Source organism: Channa argus, chromosome 1 (assembly GCF_033026475.1).
Source record: "Channa argus isolate prfri chromosome 1, Channa argus male v1.0, whole genome shotgun sequence".
In the NCBI taxonomy this organism is placed as follows: domain Eukaryota; kingdom Metazoa; phylum Chordata; class Actinopteri; order Anabantiformes; family Channidae; genus Channa; species Channa argus.
Window position 1 is genome coordinate 2,376,517 of NC_090197.1, and position 22,977 is coordinate 2,399,493.

The 22,977-nt window shown below is 42.4% G+C and overlaps 4 protein-coding genes across 7 annotated transcripts; 2 read left to right on the top strand and 2 right to left on the bottom strand.

Annotated features, from left to right (window-relative positions):
* Nucleotides 1–42: 42 nt before the first annotated feature.
* Nucleotides 43–10,326, top strand: vps52 (VPS52 subunit of GARP complex). 3 transcript variants are annotated; one of them, XM_067476896.1, is made up of 20 exons: nt 43–288; nt 692–773; nt 951–1,003; nt 1,210–1,285; nt 1,749–1,816; nt 2,099–2,274; nt 2,903–3,053; nt 3,474–3,574; nt 3,975–4,107; nt 4,317–4,372; nt 4,922–5,057; nt 5,633–5,788; nt 5,932–6,050; nt 6,309–6,432; nt 6,526–6,621; nt 6,951–7,058; nt 7,189–7,254; nt 7,554–7,665; nt 8,395–8,513; nt 8,996–10,326. In XM_067476896.1, the coding sequence occupies exons 1-20, from the start codon at nt 193–195 to the stop codon at nt 9,140–9,142; spliced, it is 2,175 nt and encodes a 724-aa protein (XP_067332997.1). In that variant the 5' UTR covers nt 43–192; the 3' UTR covers nt 9,143–10,326. The 3 variants fall into 3 exon arrangements, with proteins under 3 accessions (XP_067332997.1, XP_067333003.1, XP_067333011.1); XM_067476902.1 differs by having other exon boundaries at nt 695–773; XM_067476910.1 differs by lacking the exon at nt 8,996–10,326 and adding an exon at nt 7,770–7,799.
* Nucleotides 10,217–15,139, bottom strand: igldcp (Ig-like domain-containing protein). The gene is made up of 7 exons (XM_067476971.1): nt 14,983–15,139; nt 14,306–14,349; nt 13,561–13,926; nt 13,319–13,409; nt 12,097–12,275; nt 11,912–11,965; nt 10,217–11,825 (listed from the first exon to the last, which is right to left on the bottom strand). The coding sequence occupies exons 1-7, from the start codon at nt 15,006–15,008 to the stop codon at nt 11,743–11,745; spliced, it is 843 nt and encodes a 280-aa protein (XP_067333072.1). The 5' UTR covers nt 15,009–15,139; the 3' UTR covers nt 10,217–11,742.
* Nucleotides 15,140–15,691: 552 nt separating this feature from the next.
* On the top strand, nt 15,692–22,668 carry LOC137099757 (uncharacterized). Of its 2 annotated transcripts, none has more exons than XM_067476998.1 (5): nt 15,692–15,955; nt 16,717–17,094; nt 18,179–18,289; nt 21,319–21,380; nt 21,755–22,668. In XM_067476998.1, the coding sequence occupies exons 1-5, from the start codon at nt 15,922–15,924 to the stop codon at nt 21,929–21,931; spliced, it is 762 nt and encodes a 253-aa protein (XP_067333099.1). In that variant the 5' UTR covers nt 15,692–15,921; the 3' UTR covers nt 21,932–22,668. The 2 variants fall into 2 exon arrangements, with proteins under 2 accessions (XP_067333099.1, XP_067333109.1); XM_067477008.1 differs by having other exon boundaries at nt 15,703–15,955; nt 16,717–17,079.
* Nucleotides 19,247–21,052, bottom strand: LOC137099752 (uncharacterized). Its single transcript, XM_067476985.1, has 2 exons — nt 20,490–21,052; nt 19,247–20,276 (listed from the first exon to the last, which is right to left on the bottom strand). Exons 1-2 carry the CDS (start codon nt 20,811–20,813, stop codon nt 19,770–19,772), a joined length of 831 nt encoding a protein of 276 aa, XP_067333086.1. The 5' UTR covers nt 20,814–21,052; the 3' UTR covers nt 19,247–19,769.
* Nucleotides 22,669–22,977: the final 309 nt, after the last annotated feature.

Sequence of the window (22,977 nt, forward strand, 5' to 3'; positions counted from 1 at the left end):
CGTTTCTGTTTTTATGTGGTCTTAGTAAATTGAGACAGATAGTTGGCTGTTTTTATCCAACTCCGACTCTACAAAAAAATAAATGAACATCTCATTTGCTTCTTGAAACCGAGGACGCAATCTCTCGTTCGGGGACGATGCGGCGGAACTTTTCTTTAGGGAATTAATTGACGTTAGCGTAAATTCGCCGCAATGGCGGAGGAAGCAGCTGTTGCAGTTGGAGCCGGTCCTGATGTAAACACTGCTGCAAATCCAACTGAGACCGCCATGGCCTATCTACAGGACGAGGTGATGCAAAAATCACTCGGTTGGGATCTCGAGCTTTTATGAAAAACTAAATTTTCAGCCGCTAATTCCCTCTTTAAGCCTTTTAAACCTGTTAGCGGTCCTAACAAGTGATGGGAAGCTTAATTAATGAACTCTAATGTGTTTTGTTTTCACTACAGAGACTACAGTCTTCCTAGATGAAGGGTAACACAAAAAAACTGTTGTCGTGTAAACAAAATGGTGCCAAATTGGGTATTTTGACCATGTGAGGTTATGTAGCTTGAAGCTAATGTAGCCGTTAGCATCCTGTCAAAACACTGAAAAGCCGCGAGGGCTTCGTATGGCAACAAACTGTAACTGTGAAGTATCAAGTGTTGAAAGATCAGCTATAGACAATTTTTTGTGCCTGTGGTTTTTTCCCTAGAAGACTGATGGAGACATTGCTAACATCAACCTGGGAGAACTGGACCTCACCACAGATGAGTTTATCTTGGATGAAGTAGACAGTAAGGACTCTGTTTTTATGAATATGTTTCATAACACAGATCCTAAATATAGTTTGACTGTAACCTGCCAAGTGAAACACACTTCACTTCCATGACCTTAACTAGTTTGGATTGTGTGTGGCTATAAACAAATGCTGCTGCTTGAGTAAGACTGGGTTTGCCTTTTTCCCCCTACAGTTCACATACAGGCTAATCTGGAAGATGATCTGGTGAAGGAGGCCCTGAAAACGGTGAGAACGTCGGGAGAACTGAGTGCTAGTGTGTAGTGGAAGCATTTCAACGCACTGTACCTGTCATATGTAGTGTACTTACTGCTGTCTGGTGAAACCTCCAAAAATAAACATAAAACTCAGGAAAATATTGTTTCGCTCAGGTTCTCACGGTGTATTAGTCTCTGAATTTAACAACACCGATTTCTCCTCCCATCTGTCTTCAGGGTGTGGATCTCCGCCAGTACTCAAAACAGGTGGAGGCAGAGCTGCAGAGAATCGAACAGGCCTCCATCAAAGATTGTATCCTACATGCTCACAGTTTAAATCTCACTGTGACACACAGCATTTGGCCTTTTTCTCTGCTGGTTTTATTTTTTTATTTTTATATTTTATTTTATTGGTGACATAAAATACATTTTTTCTTCATACCCTAACTTAGCTTTAAGTCGTTTATATTACACCACTTTTATGGACATGCATAATAGACTGTCCTGTAGAAGATCAGTTTTTTGAAATAGATCATATTTACACTCTATTGAACTAAATATAGAAAAATACAGAATTACGCAATTAGAATTTAGTAAACTGCATTAGTTTATAGTTTCCCCAATGGAAAAAAAAATTCTGAAATGGAACCACAAAAGGAAAAGAAGACATCCGATGTGTTTTTACAGAATATTTTCAAATATGCTTGGGTATTGTTATTTATTTGTGTCTCAAAATAACATAGACTATTGTATTTTCCTGACCATTTCTCCGTCAGACATTAAGGAGAGTCAGAACATCGCTCTGCTGCACAATCAGATCACTGCCTGTGACTCCATACTGGAGGTAAGACTGGAGGATGTGGTAGTTTTTTTTTTTTTTTACACAAGATTAAAACTTGCACCATTACCTTTGCAAACTTCCTACGTCTTTTATGATTTTGTTTTAAATTAGAAATGTAAAAGTGAAAACGCCAACTTTCCCCATTATCTTAGTGTTTGGTTCCCTGAAGGACTAAACATTTATTCGACCTAAAGTAACTGGAAATCATGCATTTACAACCACGTTTCGTGGAGAAGTTGCCTTCTAAACACTGTCCTCTCTGTGTCTGCGTATCTGTGCTGACAGCGTATGGAGGGCATGCTGAGTGGCTTCCAGAGCGACCTGTCGTCCATCAGCAGTGAGATCCAGACTCTGCAGCAGCAGTCGGTCAGCATGAACGTCCGGCTGAAGAACAGGCAGGCGGTACGCAGCAACCTCAGCCAGCTGGTTGATGAGCTTGTGGTACCCGGAGTCATGATCTCGTGAGTTTGAATTTAAAAACTGTCAAAACAACAACTTTAAATGAACTAAGTGATGGAAACTGTAAGAAAAATAGTTACTGTGAGTAAGACAAGAAGAAAAGGTGAAAAATGTACCTTGTCATTTTCAGCTTTGCATTAAGACAAACTTTAAATACTGAATTATGTCAGTATTTGTCATATATGTCCTATGTTTTTGGTGAGCCAAAAAACTTTGGTTTATACAATTCAGAGGATATCGAGCCCTGTCGCAAGCAATATTACAGTCTAAAACTAAAATGTTAAAATATTTTTGCCACACTTTCGATATGAAGTTTCTATATTTTTAAAACATTTGAAATAAATTGCAAAGAGCTCTGGTGGACCAATTCTATTTTTTTAAAAAAGTTATTGTTTTCTTTTTACATTTAGTTAATTCAACGATGAATCGGTTAATCAAAAACCGTAGATCATGTAACCATTGGTAAGGAATAGGATAATGTGTTGCAGGCCTAATTGTATGATCAATATTCTACATAGCTCTAATTAATGTTTTCTGAGGTTTATGACATAGAAATTAATATCAGTATATCAGAAACCACAAAAATTATAACACACCCTGAGATGTCTGATGTTGGTCTCCTCTTCCCAGCACCATCCTGGAGAGTCCAGTGACAGACCAGGAGTTTCTGGAGCAGCTGCACGAGCTCAACAACAAGATCAACTTTGCCAAAGAGCTGAGTTTTAGAGAGACGCTGGCCTGCTCCGACATCCAGGACATTGTGGACCGCCTCAAACTCAAGGTGAGACTCGGAGAGACTAAAAGTAGAAAGTAGTTTACTTTATTTAGCTAAAGGTTCAGCTCTAGCAGTTTCATGTCTCTGGTGTGTAGCCTCCAACATTTGAACTACAGGGTGACATAGTAAATAAAAGAAACGTTGATGAAATGTTGATGACTTTTTCAGAGTAAAAAGTAGGATATCAGATTTTGAAGTGCTTCTGTCCTTAAATCTGTACATGAAGTCAGCAAAACCAAACCTGAACGTCTCAGATTTGGGCAGAAACCTTATTTATGAGGCGCGTGTGGCAGTTTTAGGTCCATCCTTTCAACAAATTACCAACACTTTCATCCTCAGTGGATATATTTCCTTTCTGTTCAGGCTTTATCCCATTTATTTACTTGCTGTCTTGTAACTAACTAAAATGCTTTTTCTCCACCTCAGGCAGTGTCAAAAATCCGAGAGTTTATTCTTCAGAAGATTTACTCCTTTAGGAAGCCCATGACCAACTACCAGATACCACAGAACACACTGCTAAAATACAGGTGAGCAAACTGAACCTACCTGTCCTGACAGCAGTGTGTTTCGACCTTGCTTTTCATACGATGGCTCCTCTTGTGCACTAGTTGTTTATTGGTCGTAGAAAATTAACAGCAGCAGCATTTATGAAGAGACGAAGCCTTAAACAGTTTAAGGTTAAATTATTGTTTTGCAGATATGTTAAGATCTATTCATAACATTTCTGTTAATCATGCTGTTTTATTTTAGATTTTTACCTTAAAATGTAGCATGACACAGCTGTTTTGGTGTTTTCACAACAGCAATCGAGCGTTTTGAAATAAGTATGAGTAGATCCCAAAAATATTAAATAGACACTGCCCATTTGAAAATTGGTGTTCTGAGTGAAAACAACTGTCGACTCCTGCTCTGTTTGTCTTGCTTTAGATTTTTCTATCAGTTCCTTCTGGCCAACGAGAGGACAGTTGCCAAAGAGATCAGAGATGAGTACGTGGACACGATGAGCAAGATTTACTTCAGCTACTTTAAGTCGTACAGCAGCAGGCTGCTCAAAGTGCAGGTCAGTGCTTTCTCAAAGGAAACCACACAGACACGACCTCTGACAACTCTCGTAAAGAAGCACTCAGCTGATATACATTCAAATAAAGTGACTATTGGATTTGACTGACTGATGGCTGCTGTTAGCGCTGTGACTGTAGGAGCATCAGCTTGAACACAGACATGCACTGCTTCCTTTCATGTGATAACACTTCTGTGTCCTGTGTGCAGTATGAGGAGGTGGCAGATAAAGATGACCTGATGGGAGTGGAAGACACAGCCAAGAAAGATATCCTTTAAAAAGTGTCACAGATCCTGTATATGCTGAGTCCAAGAGAGCATTAAAACACACAGCTGAATGTGCATTAGTCCACATGGAACCCACAACTCATCAGGGAGTCTACATGTTCATTAAACAAGTACCTGAACTTTATTTATTCAGCTCGGTGGGCAAAATACCTCAGCAACAAGCTCAGGTGATCCCAAGATAATTGCAGTGTGTGTGTGTGTGAGTGTGAACAGCATAAAAGATGTGGAGCAGGCAAAGTGCCAGAACTTCTTCCGTCGTACTTAAGTCACAGTCACATGCAGAAAGTGTTTTGGAATCACCTGAAGTGTCTGTGAAGCACAGGCATATGAGGACACACCTACACACACACACACACACACAGCTGTGTCATTGATGCACTTGTTCCACATACTGAACATAGTAACACACAAATTAGTCAGACATCAGCACATTGAGGGCTACAGGTGGCAGTTAATCAGGTTACGTGACCTGGCAACACTGAATGTGTGTAAATGACAGCTTGTGCCACTCCTTGACTCCCTGCTGCAGGTTTCTTTTCCAAACCCTCTCTGAAGAGCAGGAACACCATCTTCACTCTGGGCCAGAGGGGGACCATACTGAGTCCTGCTGAGCTGGAGGGGCCCATCCTGGTCCCTCATACGGCCCAGAGAGGGGACAGCAGGGTGAGACACAGCACAGATATCCATACAAATAATGTAAAAACAAGGCAAACCTGCACAGATACACTAAAAGGAGGCAGAGAAGGAAACACTGCTTCAGATGCAACACAACCACCACCCTGTGGCTGCACAAAGGAGGGTCAGCATGACTCCTCGTCCCAGTGTAGTTTATGTAAGATAGTCAGGGAAGTAACTGGCACGATAATCCCACCTTGAACAGGCAGTGTGAAATACTGTACAGTGATATTTCCTAAATAACGTTCCCCATGCATTTCATAGAAAAGAGGCAACACTTAGCAACATGATCATCAATCAGACAAAAACATTTTTATAAAGGAGAGAGTCATTTAAAGATGAATATGTGATAAATACATGCAGCTGCTAATAAACGAGTGAAATCAGAATAATAGCAGGACATGACTGAGCACACAGCTTGGAGGAGGTGTGGTGACGTGGAGCTTCTCTCATCAGGTGTGTTTACCTGCACACCGATGGTTAACACTGACACCTGGTGGCATCTTATGACTTGTTTAGAATGAATCGCTAACTTACGGAAAACTAAAATCTCTTTCCTCCAGTATCCCTACGAGACGTTGTTTCGCAGCCAGCACTACGCTCTGCTCGACAACGGCTGCAGAGAATACCTCTTCCTCTCCGACTTCTTCATGGTGGCAGGAAACTCGGCACTCGACCTCTTCAACAGCATCATGGGAAAAACACTCAGCATGTTCCTGGTATGAACCGTGTCAGTCTGCCAGTCACATGCAGCTCACTCTCTCACTGAAAGTTAGACTCGGCACTTTTAAAGGATTAAGCTTTTCAACTTTAACCCTAATGTAATGTTACCGAGTCCTGGTCTCTGGGTCTGTTTCTGCAGAAGAGCATGTCCACGTATGTTTCTGACTGCTACGACAGCATCGCCATCTTCCTGTGCATCCACATCATCTTCAGGTTCAGAGCCATCACGACCAAGAGGAACATTCCCGCTCTCGACAAGTCAGTGCCCCTTAACCCAAGCAGATTCTTTTTTGTCTGTGAAAAGAACAGTTATTTATTGAAAAGCTACAAGATATTTTTTTAGGAAAAACAGCAAGTGTGTTTTCACTGTGAAGAAAGTCAATTTATCCGTCACAGACTTCATTCTTATCTGAGACAATTTTAAGTATGAGGTTAAAGTCCCGGCTCATGTTCTTAACCAATGTTCCTTCAGGATTTGGCTTAACACAGCATTGCGTGTCCTCACCTTTGTGTCAGGTACTGGGAGGCAGTGCTGGAGCTGCTGTGGCCGAGGTTCGAGCTAATTCTGGAGATGAACATCCACAGCATCAGAAACACAGACCCACATAAACTGGGAGTACTGGACACAAGACCTCACTATGTACGACACACACAGTGCACACACACACTAGTGTATGGCTGTAGTTACCTGCCACTGAGCTTGGTGTGTGTGTGTGTGTGTGTTTGATTTCAGATCACTCGTCGTTACGCAGAGTTTTCATCGGCCATCGTCAGCATCAACCAAACGTTTCCCAACGAGAAGACACATGCTCTACTGGGGCAGCTGCAGGTCTCACACACACACACACACACACACTCAGATGGTGGAGGCCCTTTGGTAAAAACCTAATGTTTGGCTGTAAAACCCTGACAAAAGTTCAGTTTACCACAGTATTTATGTAACCAAACATTAGCTAGAAAAGCAGTAACAGCAGTTGGTCCAAAAAAAAATAAACAATAATAATAATGTTGTCAAGGCAAGTAAACATGTCCCACAAAGCAGATACAAAAACGTGTCCTGTGGTGTTGCACTGAAGTGTAGCAGAAGGGTCTGAGCTGGCAGTAGAGTTTTATTACTGTTGGTTGTCTTCCATTATGTTACACGGGCTGTTTTTCCAGGTGGAGGTGGAAAACTTTGTGCTGAAGATGGCAGCCGAGTTTCCCTCCAGGAGAGATCAGCTCATCTTCCTCATCAACAACTACGACATGATGCTCGGCGTCCTCATGGTGAGCGGTGGACGTTGACGGACACATCTGTTCTTGTCTGCTTAATTTGTTTGATTACAAGTCACAAATACGAGGAGTAAAAACCTCTTCGCTGTGAGTTTGACTGCTTGTTTTGCCCCTGTTGGTCCAGGAGAGGGCAGCAGACGACAGTAAAGAGGTGGAAGGTTTCCAGCAGCTGCTCCTGGCTCGGACACAGGTAAACATCACTGAGGTGTTACAGGAAATCAAAAGTCAAACTGATGGCTGTGCACTGTTGTCCAGCATCGTCTGCACTGTAAGCGCAAAGCTTTTCTTTTGGAGCAACTATTATATACAATATAATAGAAGTGTTAAAAAGGCCACTCTGCAGCTTTGGAAGCGAATTCTAGAAGCAGCTCATGTAACGAACAAAAAAGTAGTTAAAGGTCTGTCAGTTTTTGATGCCTCTGATAAAGATTAAAGTGAAGCAGCAGGGGCCCTGACTGCCAAGTGTTTTCTCTTCCTCCCCCCCATCAGGAATTTATTGAGGAGATTCTCTCTCCCCCCTTTGGAGGCATGATCGCCTTTGTGAAAGAGGCAGAGGCTCTGATGGAGAAAGGACAGCTGGACCGACTGAAGAACGAAGAAGGTGAGAGAAGAGCTCTGATTCAGGGTTTTTAAAGAAAGTGGATGTGACGTGTGATGAGCTTTGGAATAAAGGGGATGAGAAACTAAACAGCATCTCTCCTTCAGTTTCTGCTATTCGTGGCTAATGGGAATCAGGTGACTGGACACCGACTCATCTTCTCTAGACTTTCCTTGAATCAGAAATGATTTTGGGAGGAAATATTTCATTTCATTCTGGATTCTGGTGATGTTCACAATATCCTCTGTGGTCTGTTTTTGTAACACACAAAAGCTCAAGCAGCATCAGGGGCATTAACTGATGAATCTTATGTCAGAGAATAAATCTGTTGACTCTGTGTGAACTACAGACCTTATTTCAGGCATTTAACTAAAATCTCATTCAAAAAACTTGAAAACTTTGGGAGGAGGGAACTGGAAGTGAGACTCAGCTCACAGTTTAGTTTCCTTTTACTGACCAGGGAGTAGCTTGGATTCATTCATTGACAGGCTGTTGAGCTTTAATCCTGTGTTGTAGCATGAACACTCACAGGAATGGAATCACTGTCAGACAGGAAAGTAACTCAGCGACTTTTCAGATCCACCAACCAAAATACAGTGTAGTCATTAGACTAAAGTAATTTAAATAATAATTATAATTATTAATTATCAGAGCAGCAAACAGCATCAAGTGAAAACGTTCATTTTTCCAGCATCATGACATCTGTGTGTGTGCGCGTGTGTGTGTGTGTAGCTCGCATCACTCAGCTGGTTCGGGGGTTTTCCAGCACGTGGAAGCAGTCAGTGGAGTTGATGAGTCAGGACGTCATGAGGTCCTTCACTAACTTTAAGAATGGAACCAGCATCATCCAGGTGAGAGTTCAGACGACAGGTGTGGAGTTTTGCACCTTCTTCTGCTGCACAGAACAGCTTCTACTTCACTACTACACGATAAATTTGTAAAATACATTTTGAACCAACTCAAATATAGACTATCATCCCTACATGTTAGAAAAATAGTTTCTCTTTTGTTTCTGCTACTTTGAGTCGCATTGTTACTTTGAGTTCACTAGAAGTCAGAGTAGTTCTTCCATCATGTCTTCTTACTACTGTTAGTACAGCTACACATAAGAACAGATCAGCTGTAAGATACATAATCTTACATGTTTTAGCAGTGGTAGTTAACATGGAAGGATTCTGACCATTTCTACTTTTATGCAAAAATCTATTCTAACGTAGAATAAATTAGCAGCAGAGGGACAGTTTCACTAAAAGCAAAACTAAAACGCTTTAATTTCTGAATACATCCATGACCTGTGGAGCTGAAACTCGTGTTTTCCCTCCTCCTGCTGCAGGGAGCTCTGACCCAGCTCATCCAGTACTACCACGGCTTCCACAAGATCCTGAACCAGCCAGCGTTCCGCAGCCTGGCCGTCCGCTCCGAGCTCATCAACCTGCACCACCTCATGGTCGAGGTCAAAAAGCACAAGCCCAACTTTTAACAGGACCGGAGCGAACCCCCCACCCCCAAGAGTGTGTGTGTGAAAACCAAGAGCATCAGCCTCATCAAGGAACATGAAAACACCTGGAGGTGTTTGGGTTTTTTTCTTCCCTTCCTTGCTCCTTTCCAGCTGAAGAACAGGAGGGTTTGGACAGACTTTCCTCCCCGACTGTTCTCACACGGTGAGAATGTTTCCCTAAAGTGAGTACAGGAGGGAGAAGGTTCCACTTGTTAAATTTAAAATGATCAAATGTTTTTAAAAGAAACTCTTCTAATTAATCGATAATTCAACTCCTTCCTCCTGCTCGAGCATTAATGTTTAAAGTACTGATTAGAACAAAGAAGGAGCAACAAAGGTTTAATAGTCAGATTTGGACTTTTATTGTGAAACATTCTTGTCTTTGTTTCATGGTTTCAAGGTTATTTTTTGTGTGACATGGTGCAGCGTCTTGTTTCTTATTTCAGTAACAATGCTCTCGCGTGACTTGAAAACCTTTCTTTGTTGTTGTCGATGAGCAGCTTTAGTGAACTGCAGCAGTTGCAAATGACCCACAGAAGATCAAACTTACATTGTGTTTTTTTTCCTACCACATAAGTCAGTTTAAAAACAGCTGAGTCCAACCACATGTTTTCTGTCAGACACAGGAAACTGACTGTTTTCTGGGGTCTGTGGGCAGAATTGTGAATAGATCAGCCTCTAGATCTGAGTCCTGTCTCACCTCTGTGACTACTGGTAAAAAATAAACACGCACATTTATGAAAAGGCTTCTGTTCAAGTCAACCCATAAGCAGCATGTCTCACACACACACACTACTCGTTAGTTCCGTCTTTTTATGGGATTTGTCAGCAAAATGAAAGATGTAGATCATCACCTGACCCCGTTTAAAGGAGCTCCCTCAGCCTAACAGTCAACGCGACCTGCTGTGGAGCCCGTTAGGAGACTGCAGTCATCCTGTGCCTTTTGTCTTGTCTCCATCTGTAGCTGAACAGTGTGTTGATCCTGTTGCTTTTATCTGTATGTGAAGTCATTCCAGCGTCTGGAGTTAAACAATGAATCATGGAAACAGCACAAAGTGTGTGTTTGCTTCTTTTATTTTATTCTTTTTCATTTATTTTAGGTTGAAAAGAAGGACTACAACAACATTCATACTTTAAATACTTTGCAAATACAAACACAAAGATAGTAGATTTGTACATATCACCACACGACTTATCATGAAAATCAACACAGTCCACTGTGTGCACCTGGTTTCCTCATTTATGTTTTGTGAGTGTGGTTCCTTTCTTGGGTTTGAGTATAAATAGAAGGGGTTTGAGAGACACAAGTCAGAAGAAGACACACTAACATCCATGTGTTCTTCTCCATGCTGACATGTATTAAACTGAGATGGTTCATCAAACTGAGTTCTGTCTACAATTCTTCCAAGATCGAAAATTACTATCACAATTGTCTCATATGTTAGTGTGTGGCTACATTTAACTGAAAGCTCTGTTTAATTTATAGATGAATATTTAACATTTAAAATGATAATTTTATTTATTTATATATATATATATATATTTAAAATTATAATTATATGAATTATGTTCAGAAATATCTGTTTTCCTATAATCCTTCCATCCTAATTGACAAACATTTTATAAATATTAGTAATCACATACGTTGAAATAGTTATTGGTCTTTCTGCTCAAACAAAACTTAAAGATTAGCTGATTATGAAATACTTGGAGTTAATGAATCACTGCAGTTTGAAGTTTCAGACACTTAAAGTTTCACTTTACGTCTGTGTTACTATTATGACCTCATTCTGTCATTTTAAGTTTCTTTCTTCTCTGTTGACGTATTCAGGGGAAAATGCGTCTAAAATATAATCAGCAGACAAATTGCAGCTCAGTGTGCTTAAAGTGAGAACAGGGACTGAGGAAGCGTTAAAACATTTAACTCTATTTTTTTTTAATGCAAAACTAAACCAAACTTCTTATTCTTGTAAACTAACACAAACCATTGTCACATCAGTTTTACGGAGATGGTGTGACAGAACTTTTCCCTCCACAGTAATCATTTGAAACTTTGGCCTTTTCAAACTGAGAACTTTTCTCCTTCTTTAATCAAAAACAATAAATTATCTGATGAGAGACCGTTTCTAAAGGCTTTCGACATAGTAGTGACTGTCATTGATGATGATTAATCCATCGTTTTATAAACCTTTACATCTCAGATATAACACATCACAAGGGTCTGAATCAACAGGCAGCTGAATTGAATAAACAAAGGAAGATTTTCTACAACCTGACAAAGTGAAGGCGTTGTTTTATTACCGGTGTATAGCTGATCTATAAATGATTAGTGAATGATGCATTAGCCAAAACCAACTAACCGGGTCTTATTAAGCCTTCGTAATCACATGACTGATGCTTCTGTAATCTACCGTAGCATCAGTCATGTGGGCAGGTGTGATTCGGCCTGTGGCACTGAGCCAGGCCAGCTGTTCAGTGTTTGTGCGAAGCTGCAGCTCCACACACTCACAGCAAACTGCAGTCAGGCCGTCACACGTGGCGCATCTGCAATCACTTGACTGTCTCAAGAGGAGATGAGGAAATTAGAAATTCGTGACGAGAACAGACACGAGGAGGAGGAGGAGGAGGAGGAGGGGAGCTGAACAGCTGCTTTTAGCAGCATCACCTGCAAAGAGACAGGGTTATTCAGAGACATGTTTTAGAAAGACCTGTCCCTCCACAGGAACCGTCTTAAGCACATCGTTTTCTCACCTGCTAATATTTGACTGTCCTGATCCTGGTAGAGTTTAAGAACTGTGGAGTTTTCTGTGGGACAGAGGAGACACAGCAGTGTTAGTGATTAATGTCTGATGCGCACCTGTTGGACAGGTGTGTGCCATGTTGGAGACGTCGATAACTGGTTAACTGGTCCACAGTGACACCACCAAATGTCTCACCTTCCACGGAGAGATGCACGGTGCTGATGGTTAGGCCCTGCTCGTCCAGCACTTTGTACAGTCCTTCGTCTGAGCGCTTCAGCTTCTTAATAGTCAGCTGCTCTTTCTGCGGATGTTTCTCCACATGCTCCGTGTTGTTATCGTCCCGCATCCACAGGTCCAACCACTCGGAGCTGTTCCTGTGGAGCAAACATCAACTTGTAATTCCGTAATTACACAAGAGAATAGTTCAAACTGTGTGAAGACAAGTGATCGCGATGGCATTTTGCTGTCATTACTGATTTTCACAGAGACAGACAAACTGCCGTCACCGTAACATCTGCCTCCAGTCGAAGCCAATCGAATCCATGTGGATTAACTCTTAATGCTGCTGTAACATCACATTTTTCATAGCTGCTGAGTGTTTTTTTTTTTTATGGATCTTGGTCCATATGATAAAACCGCTTTTTGTTTTTTGTCATTTTAATTTGTGCTCAGCAACAACAAAAAGACGTCTGTGCAGCAACAAACGCTGACTGAGCGTCACAGTGACTCATTTCAGGTTTTCTCCACAACAAGTAGGTTTGATGTGTAAATATTACATCTCCGTTCGTGTTCATCTTCAAACTCCATAATTAGGATAATTACACTTTAGCTGGTCGTCACCAACAACTTTTGTTTAATTTAGTTATTCCAAGTCCAAGACGATGTTCGTGTTCTACGTGGAGCCACAAGTGTTTCTTCCCAACCGCACACGATTCCTTTTACTGCGTGACTCATACGTTTAGAAGCAGCCTGTTATCTGAAGAAGAAGATTATTTTGGAGGAGTATGCGTCTTTCTTAGACGTCTACTGGGGAAAAAAAGAAATGAATGGGATGATGGCACGAGAGTAGGAGCAGAGACAGGAGACGGAACAAGACGAGACAGAAAATAAAAGACGAGATGAAGCAGGAGAGTAGGTGGCAAAACAAGACCAACGATGAAGACAGAGCGTGGACATGAATGTGAGAAAATGCGTCTTCGTGCGCTTTACGTCTGTTTCTGCACCTCCTACAGATAGTTTCAGGTTGTTCATCGGTTTTGAGTCATTCTGTTTCAAACTGAAAGGTTAACGTTCAAAGGCTTCGACCTGTTGTGCCCAGTATTTCAGAATCCATCCGCTGGACAGAGGATGTTAACATAATTATTGGAAATGTTACACACAAAATCGAAATATTTGTTTTTAGAGGTAGAAAACTCACCTGCCCAGGAAGACCACCCTCATAGAGTGGCTGGTGTAGAGATCCAGAACCAAGTCCTCACCTGGACGACGAGACTGGGGAGATTTGTGGTCTGACAGGGAAAACAAAACAACATCCATGGAGATCAAAGCTATGCAAAGACATCAGGGACAATAGAGACAGATACAGAAACGACACGACGTGAAGTACTGAGGATGAAAATAAGAAAAAGAGAAAAGATGCAGAATGATTCCCAGACTGACCGAACACAGACAGCTTGACACTCTGAATGAACACCCTGGTTCTTCGGGACTTCATTCCGTCCACCACCATGAAGCTCTCGTATGTCCCAGTGTCTCCGATCTGAGCGTCGCTAATGATCAGGGAACAGTCCCCGGACTTGAGCTTCTCCTCAGGGACCTCAGCCCGGCCGGTAAACTCCGGCGCCTGCCAGCTCAGCTCGCCCTGCTGCTCATACACGGTCTCCACCGGGTCCAGCCACTGAATGTGGCAGGCGGACAGAGACGCCCCCTCCAGGGGTAACTTCCAGCTGCAGGGAAGAACCACCTGGTTCCCCACTCTGGTGGTGATGGACAGGAGGTGGGTGGCGGAGGACAGGTAAGAGGAGTCTTGAAGAAGGCAGGCAGCAAAATATGTTCTGTTATATATTCTGGAGTGTTTTTTTAATACCACACACAAAAAAGGCTGATCTGCAGCAGCAGATGTCATAAGTATCAAATATGTGTTGGGGTTTGAGTTGGAACTGTTGCTTTAAACTACAACCAAAGCAGTTGTGGCCAAAAGTGTTAAACGCGTCCAACAGGACTGTACAAAACTTTCATTTTTATTGAAATGTAAATGCTTTTAAGCAACTGGACACATGTACCAAAAAAATGCAGTCACATGGTGAGAAAACTACCATCATTAGCAATAAATCCAGTGTCAAACTTAACTAAAATAAGCGTCCACATTTTTAGGCTGGACAATCTTTACCAGGCTGATACTCACCAACTAAACTTCCAATCACGAAGCATTGTAGAAATGTGAAACTCCTGCAGAAAACAGAGTAAGAAAACATCATGAGACTTGGATCTGGAGGGTTTTATTCTGTTCATATGCAAAAATCTGACAAATGATTTGATGAAAGTTCGAAACACATAATGAAATAATGAATATAATAATGTAAGGTATTTGTACAATGATAATACAGTAAGGTAAAAATACATACAAATATGTAAACAGATACAGTAAAAATACATTAGTACTTAATTAGAAGTACTTCGTTACTTTCCTCCACTGATGATTGACGTGTATTTTGATTTCACAAAAAAGAAACCTACTGGTCCCTGGAAGGACGCAGCCCAGGGACCAGTGAGTTTCGTTTCCACACACTTTCATGTTCCTCTAAAACGAAACTGTGCAGAGGGCGGAGGGTCCAGTGCGCTGTGGTCACTGCGACTTCAGGCGTCGCTGCACAGGCCGAATATTTCTGCCGCGAGCGACGCAGAGGGTCGCAGAGCGACGCATCATGCAGCTCTAAGTTCAGTGCTGCAGCCTCTAACGTTTGTCACTGATGCATCGCGTAAAAATACTTGCACAGAAATTACGGGACACATTTAGAAAATAGCAGCCGGTGCAAAAGCTACAAAAATGAGCGCTGCAAAGTGAAGCGTGACGTTTCTCACCAGTGTCGTTTTCTCACTGCTCCCATGATTCCCGCTGTTTGGAAACTTCGTTCAGTCCTCTTGTCTTTCCCCCGCTGAACAGCTTTTAAAGGTCTGTCCCGGCTCGGCGCAGACCCCACATTTTATAAGTTCGCCGCCTTCAATGTTGCACTGTCTTCCGGTGCACGCCAAAATAAGAGCGGCCAACCGCGTCAGTCGATGCAGAAGGAGACACCAGGGCGAGATGGCACGAAGATGCAGATGGCACTTTTGTTATAACAGATTTCTGTTATAACAGGGTTCCAAAAAAAAAACGCTTTTCTTTATTATAGGTTATTACTGATTAGTGGCTACAAATAAAGCTATTTTATCCAATTCTAATCAAATCTACAACTTAAAGCCTTCAACAAGCAGGTGCTACTCAAACCAGCTCTTTTTTACAAGAATACTGAATAATACAGCTTTTAATGTGGCGACTCCCCCGTTTTTAGTTTCATTTGATGTATTTATAAATGTATTTCATAGCTGACATCCATGTCCTACTGGACTCAATCTATTATGTGTTTCTATGTCTTTTTCTTGCTTGGAAACCACTTAATAAAATTCCCAATTAAAAAAAAAAAAGTCTTTCGAGGTCTTGACGGCTTTTATTTTGAAGTTCTGAACATTCGCGTCGCCTTGACGCGTCTGTGCAGAAACGAAACCTAAGTCCTGAGAAATGCTGGGGCATCACTTTCAGAGTCAATGAGAAGCGTCAAACTGTGTGACAAATGTGTGCTTCGTGGAAAATGTCTTCCGTTTTCTCCCCGGCTCAGACATGCTGGTGGTCTCTGTCTGCCCTGTTGCATAAATCCCCTTTCACTTCCTCCCACTTACATTACAGTTTGTTCCCAACTGACAATAGTCATCCTGCTGCACACGGCTGCTGCATAAAACCTGGGGGACTATTTGCACTTAATAATGACAGGGCTCACATGGATCCTCACTGTAACCTGTAAGTTAAACATTGATTTTTATGATGATTGAGTTTATTTAGTTTTTTTAATGGGCTTGAAAGCTGCAGGTGTGTCCATGACTTTTAAGGTTTCCATGAAGACATTCCAGTGTGTTTCTGATGACACTTACATGGTTTTCATCATAGCCGATTGCTTCAGCTGCTTTTCACACAATGCTTGTGATTCTTGTGTTGCTGTGACACTGTGACACTGGGAACTGATTTACTGAAGTCAGTCTAAGCTGGAAGCAAACGGGCTGTGCAGAACGGGGATGCAGTGGAAATACTCAAGCAAAGTAGAAATACCTCAAAATATTACTTATGTATTGTTGAGTACTTTGGTTACATCAAAATGACCAAGTACCTTAAGAACTAATGATTCAAATACATTTACACGGTCGGTAAGTGTTTGACTGTGGAACAAAAGCAGCATTGATGGCACAAATTGCACATCTTGTACATGTTTCTGTGGGTTCGACAGGTCAAACTTGAGTGGATGATTTTTTTAACCCCAGATTATGATTTAAAGGCTGCTTCATATTCACACTGAGCAAAGTTACCTGTGCAAACCAGCAGCGATAACATTATTTACCATTTGACATTTCTCTCACTCCGTATCGTTGAACATGATCCTAACTTTGGGAAACAACTGATGGATATATTGATCTAAGGTTCAAATATGTTTTTTACCAAACACCACCAACAATACCTGCAGGTACATTTAGTTGAACTCACCTGTCTGCTGTGACTCACCACCTCAGGTGTTGCGGGATGCTGCCTGTCTGGAGCCTCACCTGTCCTCCGCTCTGCACAAAGGGTCCAGGTGGGGCAGAACGTCTCGCTCTCCTGTAACCTGACGTCCAGCGCTGAGATCACCTGGTACCTGCTGCGTTCGGACCAGCTGCTGCCTCTGCTGACAGTTAGATCGACGAAACTAAGGGGAGACACGACCAACACGCACGCTGCGCCTGACAGTCGCATCCAGACCAGTGGTGATTTGGAGGAAGGCTCGGTCAGTCTGGAAATCCTGGAGGTGGAGGAGAAGGACGCCGGGCTGTACTTCTGCACGGGCCGCTGTAGGGGGACTGTTTGTGTTAACAGAGGAATTTATCTGACAGTGAACGGTGAGAAGCTGCAAGGTACTTACAGATTTACATTTGAAGGTTAAAAGCACAATGAGTCAATAAATACAACACATTGGTAAAGACGAAATCCGGGGGCTTCCAACCACTTCAATGGGTGAAAAATCCACCAAGACAGTGTCTGCTTCATTTCAATCACGGTTTATTCAACGTGTCACAGAAAAAGCATAAAAGACAAAACAACTGAAGAAAGAAAACAACTTTTTTATCTTGTAGATTCCACAAATGTTCTGAGGCGTCTAAAAGCAAAGCCCACTCCTTCTAAACCAGACATGAAAAAGTGAAAACCAGCTGTCATTAGAGAAGAGTCGTCTATAAGAATATGTCACTATCACAGTACTTTTACTTTGATTATTCAACTACGTTTAGCTGATAACCACAGGACTTAGGTCCATTTCATAAATAGGTTGACACAGGAAGTGGGACCATCGATCAGAAATTAAGAAAAAAAAGTGAAACTAGAACCACATGAAAGACTTTCACCAAATTTCTTTTGAAGTCACACATACAGACACACACTCAAACCTGAGCTCTGTGTGAAGGGCTGACTGAAGGGCATAGGTGGTTGCTTGGTTGTGACATTTTTGTAGAAAGGCCTGGTTTCAGTGGTGGTTATGTTTGTAACCAGGGTTTGGTTGGCTGGAAACTTTGGTTTTGTTTTTTTTTAACTGCTTTGTCAGTTGCGTTAAAACCAAAGCCACAGCAGCTGCTCAATGCTAAAAAAAAAAACATTTAATTTTCGCTAGATAGTAAATAATCATTTATTTGTGAGTAAAAGGTTGATGTCCATAAAAAGCTTCGTTAGCTGCTTCTCTTTCTGTCTGCACTCACTCCGGTTTTGGGGTAGATTTGGTTGAAAACACGAGGCACAGAAAGGCCCTGTGTTAATCTTCCTTCCTCTGAGCAGCTTTCACGAGAACAGGAGGCTGCAGGTGCATGAAAACAGCCAGTAGATTCATGCAAAACTGTTTTGCTCAGGTTTCAAAACGCTCAGGTGTTTGTGTCTCAGTGTCTCGGTTCAGGAAGTCGGGGATTCAGGGAACCCATGTGTTATTGTTAAGTCTTATTTTTGTGTTTCCAGGAGTGAACGGAGCTCATATGAAGCAGCCATGTTGGAGTCTGGGGATCTGTGTGCTTCCTGGGCTACTCTCCCTCTGTTTCGTCTTCATCACTGGACTCTACCTGTGCTCAGGTGTGTGGTTGCTTTCTGACTCCTCTTCTTCTACAATGAGTGCACACAATCCTCCAATACTCAGAACACCTACAACGTTCAATGCCGCTGTAAATGATTGGAATGGAAATGCGAACACAACAGGCAAATGTTCCGTGCACATTTGTTCCTTTAACTTTCGGTTAGTTCAGCTCCTGCAGACTCACCGTGAAAATGGAGAGTGTGCAGAGTGTGGAGGCAGGGAAGTGAAGAGTCAGAGCAGCTGAGACTCTGATTAAGACCCTTTAGGTGGTCGGAATAGCAAAAGGTAAAGGAGGAAACACCAACAACAACATCCTCAGTGGATCCTACATTTTGTGTTTGCATGCAACCAAAGCTGCTGCTTTTAAGTTAAGTAATCTATTACATTCAAACCATGGACCTGGCGTTAGTAATTGTGTTACTGACCTCTGCTGGTGACTTTCATGAGCTGCAGCAGTTAGCACAGAGCTACAATGAAGATTATGTGTCAGCAATACCACATGTTCACCGAGTTCATAAAACAGTCTGAATTATTAATGCAGCATATGTTTACACTTCACCAGAATCTAGAAGGCAAGAGACCAAATTACATGGACCACAATGCAAAGTGTCACATCTATTTCAAACTCCTGGTTTCTATCCACAGTGTGTGTGGCACTGCACCCGTTGCTGTCGTGTACCTGTACAACTTCTGAATGCAAAAGTTTAGGAAATTAAGAAAAGTAAAAGAGAAACGAAACCACGGCTTCTCATCGATTGAAAACATCCCAACCGCGGCTTTTTGAACGCTCCACGTTTTACACTGGCGCATCAGTACGTGCCTGAATTCTCCAAGTGAACATTAAAATAACATTTAATCGTGTTTGTGTAAAGTTTAGAATTATGATTTTCACAGTAAACGCATCTGGATTATATATCAACTTGTTAAATATTAGAACAATAAGGAGGCTCCTCACAGCAGGTTGCACTCTTTATTCAGTTCCATACAGACCTTCTTTAGATGTTCAAAAGAGCAGGACACATGTCAATAACTGGATGCAAACAGCTGCAAATCACAAGCCTCTTTACCTCTTTGTAGGTGCCCAAGGAACAAAGGTTTTTCCTTTGAAATGTGCCAGCACTTAAACAGTTAACATCACGATACAGAACTTAATTTCCATTAGAGGGCAGCATAAACCAGCCTCAGCAACAATCACCTGCAGTATTGTCCAAGGATTTATGTAGAGTGGACACACTCTGAACTGATTTCTGATTTCTGAGTTGATTTAACCTACAGTAGCTCCACACAAAGTCCCTTTAACATCAGAAAGATATGAATATAAAGATTCTAGAAAAATAAGACCTGTGACCTGATGCTTCCTGGTTCCCCCAGCAAACATTTACAGACTACATTCATTGACCTTCTCAGTGAGGAAGGTCAAAGAGTGAGGAATCGTTTCTGTGAGGGTCTTTGTAGATAATCAAGAAAACGTCCTCCTCCTCACACCTGCTTCAGCAGCAGCCCGTACGGGCGGATGGACTCCTGCACGATGGCCCTGGTCTGGATGTCATTGCAGCCTTCGGGGATGTAGACCAGCCACACCCCATCTCTCTGGCACTTTGTTCTCTTTTCTGGGTTGATGCGGTTCTGAAGAACCACTTTGTACTTCTTCCCGTCCACCCTGGACTTGAAGGTCTTGCAGTACTTCTCCGCCATCGTGATGTGTGCTGTGGAGTACACCCCTCTGCCCCTCGTCTCGCTAGTGGTCAAAGATGCGGCGGCCACATCCAGGAACTTGGGCTCGTCGCTGGGGCTCCCGCTGTGCGTCAGGATGATGCCGAAGGAACCGTCCATGGTTTGTCCGTGGTAGGATACGGGCCAGGCGTTCTCTCCTGTCCCGAGCCAGGAGTCTCCGTCATCGTACCTCTGTAGGACCCTCAGGGCGATGCGGTTCCAGCCACAGGGACGAACGTACTGCTCGTTACCGCGCAGGAACTTGGTGGAGTCCTGGAGGTCAACAGAGGGGAAACCAGAGTCATAGATCACAGGATTCACCAGCCACAGTCTGTGCTGGGACTCAATTGGAAAACTGTTTAAACGTGGAGCCACACAGCTCCGTGTCTGTTCATCCACTGCGTCACTCGCTCACTCATTCACCGCCCCGATCATGCGCGTTTTTTTGGTTAAGTATCAGCCTCCCACCTGCGTCACGTCACTTACCTTGATGTGGGTGAAGTCGTAGTTGTACCGAGGGTCGAAGAAGTCGTCCGGGTTGATCTTAACCGTGGTCCTGACGCTCTGCGGCGGGCCCTCGGTCAGGGCTGGAGGAGCGCTGTACAGGTCCTGGTCGTCCAAGTCCTGCAGGGACATAGTGCCTAAGCTGGGGTACTCCAGCTCCCTAAACCCCTCCTGCTTGTAGAACTCCTTCAGGGCCACGACGTTAATGAAGTCCTGGGTTGTGAGCTGGGAGGCGCCGCTGGTGGACTCGACGTTGCAGCCGGAAAGCGCAGACAGAGCCTCCAAACACAGCTTGATGTCCGGCATGGTGCTGCTGAGAGACAAGCTAATGTCACAAATGTCTTTTTGTCTCCTTGTGAGTCTGCAGAGAGGGTTCGTCTGATAGAAAATGTAGAAAAGGAAGAGACCGAACTTCGTGTCTGTCTGCGCCGACACAAACCACCTAACGCCCTACGTTTCTCTTTCATTCTTTCACTTTCACTTTAGTTTTCAGTCTGTGAAAGGTCCGAGGGCTTTTCTGACCCCCACTGGGGGTCTGACACTATGTGAGCATCTTTCTGGGGACAATCAAAATTCACAGTGTGCGCATTTTGTATTTTTAACTAGAAGTTCAAGTGGAGCGTGAAAATAATAACATTTGTCTTCTGACATTAGTGAATCTCCGTGTCTGAGACTTTATCACCTCACTGACAAACTTAATGTGGTGGACACAATAATAGAAAACAACAGTGTCAAACATGCGGTTGGCAGCCAAATAATCCTAATACTAAAAAGTGAATTCTGAGCTGTTTCACGACTTGTGTCTCTGCAGGTAAACCAGCTGTTTGCTGCTGTCACTGGGTGGGAAGAGGCTCCTCTCTGAGGGTCAGCGAGGTCAGTTTTATGCTACTCCCACACTCAGCATCGTCCTCTTCCAAACAGCACTAAAGTCTTCTTCCTCCTCGCTCCTTGTTTCGTTCACTGTTCATTTCCTTTGTCCTCCTCATCAGATCAGAAAACACACGGCAGAAATAATGTGACGCCACATTTTCTTTTGAAAATTAACAAACGGGTTTTTCAAAAGTTTTATCATCTGATCATCTGATGACAAACATTTTATTCGCCTTCCTTTGACACTGTGTTGAAATATGTTTCTACCTGCACCAGTGTCGCAGCCTCGGAATTTCTCACATGCAAAGTTTAAGATAAACCGACTCACACACATGTTGAGGCTTAATTCATCTCTGCCCATGTTTCTGTTTCTGCAGGACGAGCCGCTGCATTACTCCAGTCTGAGGCATCCAGTCAAGCCCCGCCCCCGCGCTGAAGGACGGACAGGATTGGTCAGAAACGACGCCATATACTCGGCAGTGAACTGTCTCAAGACCTCAGATGAGTCACGAGCACAGATCCGCGTAGACTCCAGAGTCTCACTCACTTCGTGATCAATTAATGATTAATTATTGTTGAAACATAAAATCAGGCTTGAAAAACATTTAAAGCTTTTGCAAACTAAATGCAAAACTTATTGACCTGTTTAAGCTAAATGAAATCAGCACAGTGTAAATACAAAGAGGAATTCTTAGTAAAATCACGCATTTATGTCCATTTTATTTTTCCACTTTATTCAACTTTCTGCATATTGTAAAGGACAAAAATCTTGGTCCTGTCTGTAAATATAATTTGAGCATTTTTAAAAAAGTTATTTCACTGCTGCTTAATTATCCTTTGCATATCACAATACAACAGCACACATGAACGTCAATGTATAAACTGTTAATACCAACAAACCCTAAACCTTCCCCATATTTATCCGTCTGTTTCTGTTTTTTGATAACTTTTCTTTCTTTTTTACATTTCTTTAAATTGTAACCGTGGTGCAATCCTTCAGCACTGGTTCTCAGAATATTTTTCAGATGTTAAAGACTTGTTAACAACTTGAAGCTCTGAGGATTTTGAATTGCAAAACATTTCATGTCCTTTCTCCTGGTTTCAGGTTCAGCAAACATCATTGTGATAGTTACAGTTTCCGAGATTTCAATTCATTCTAGCACTGACATGAGGCACTTTTTCAAATTTTTATTCAGTTATTTAATAAAAAAAAAAACATCTCAGAATCTGTAATTTACTTTTCAAAACAATCTCCCAGTTTCCTAAAAATAAAGGACATAGTTGAGAAATAGTTGCAAACCGTTGCTGTATTTTTGTTTTAAAGTAAAATCACATTTAAGCAAAATGTAAATCAGTTTTATTCTTATTTAAGTCACAATGACTGAGGCCAGTAGTTTAAAACATTGTTCTGTTCAGGATCAGGCAGCAGGTCTGGTAATGACTGAGGAGTAGATGATGTCCTGGTGGACCCTCAAACACCACGTACTCTGCAGAGAAACATGTGGTTCAAGGATGAAAACAGACCTGAAATCACACAGCTGGGATCAGAGGCTGGATCAGCAACAGGGCTCAGACGTCAGTGGGCCAGAAATCCCCAAGT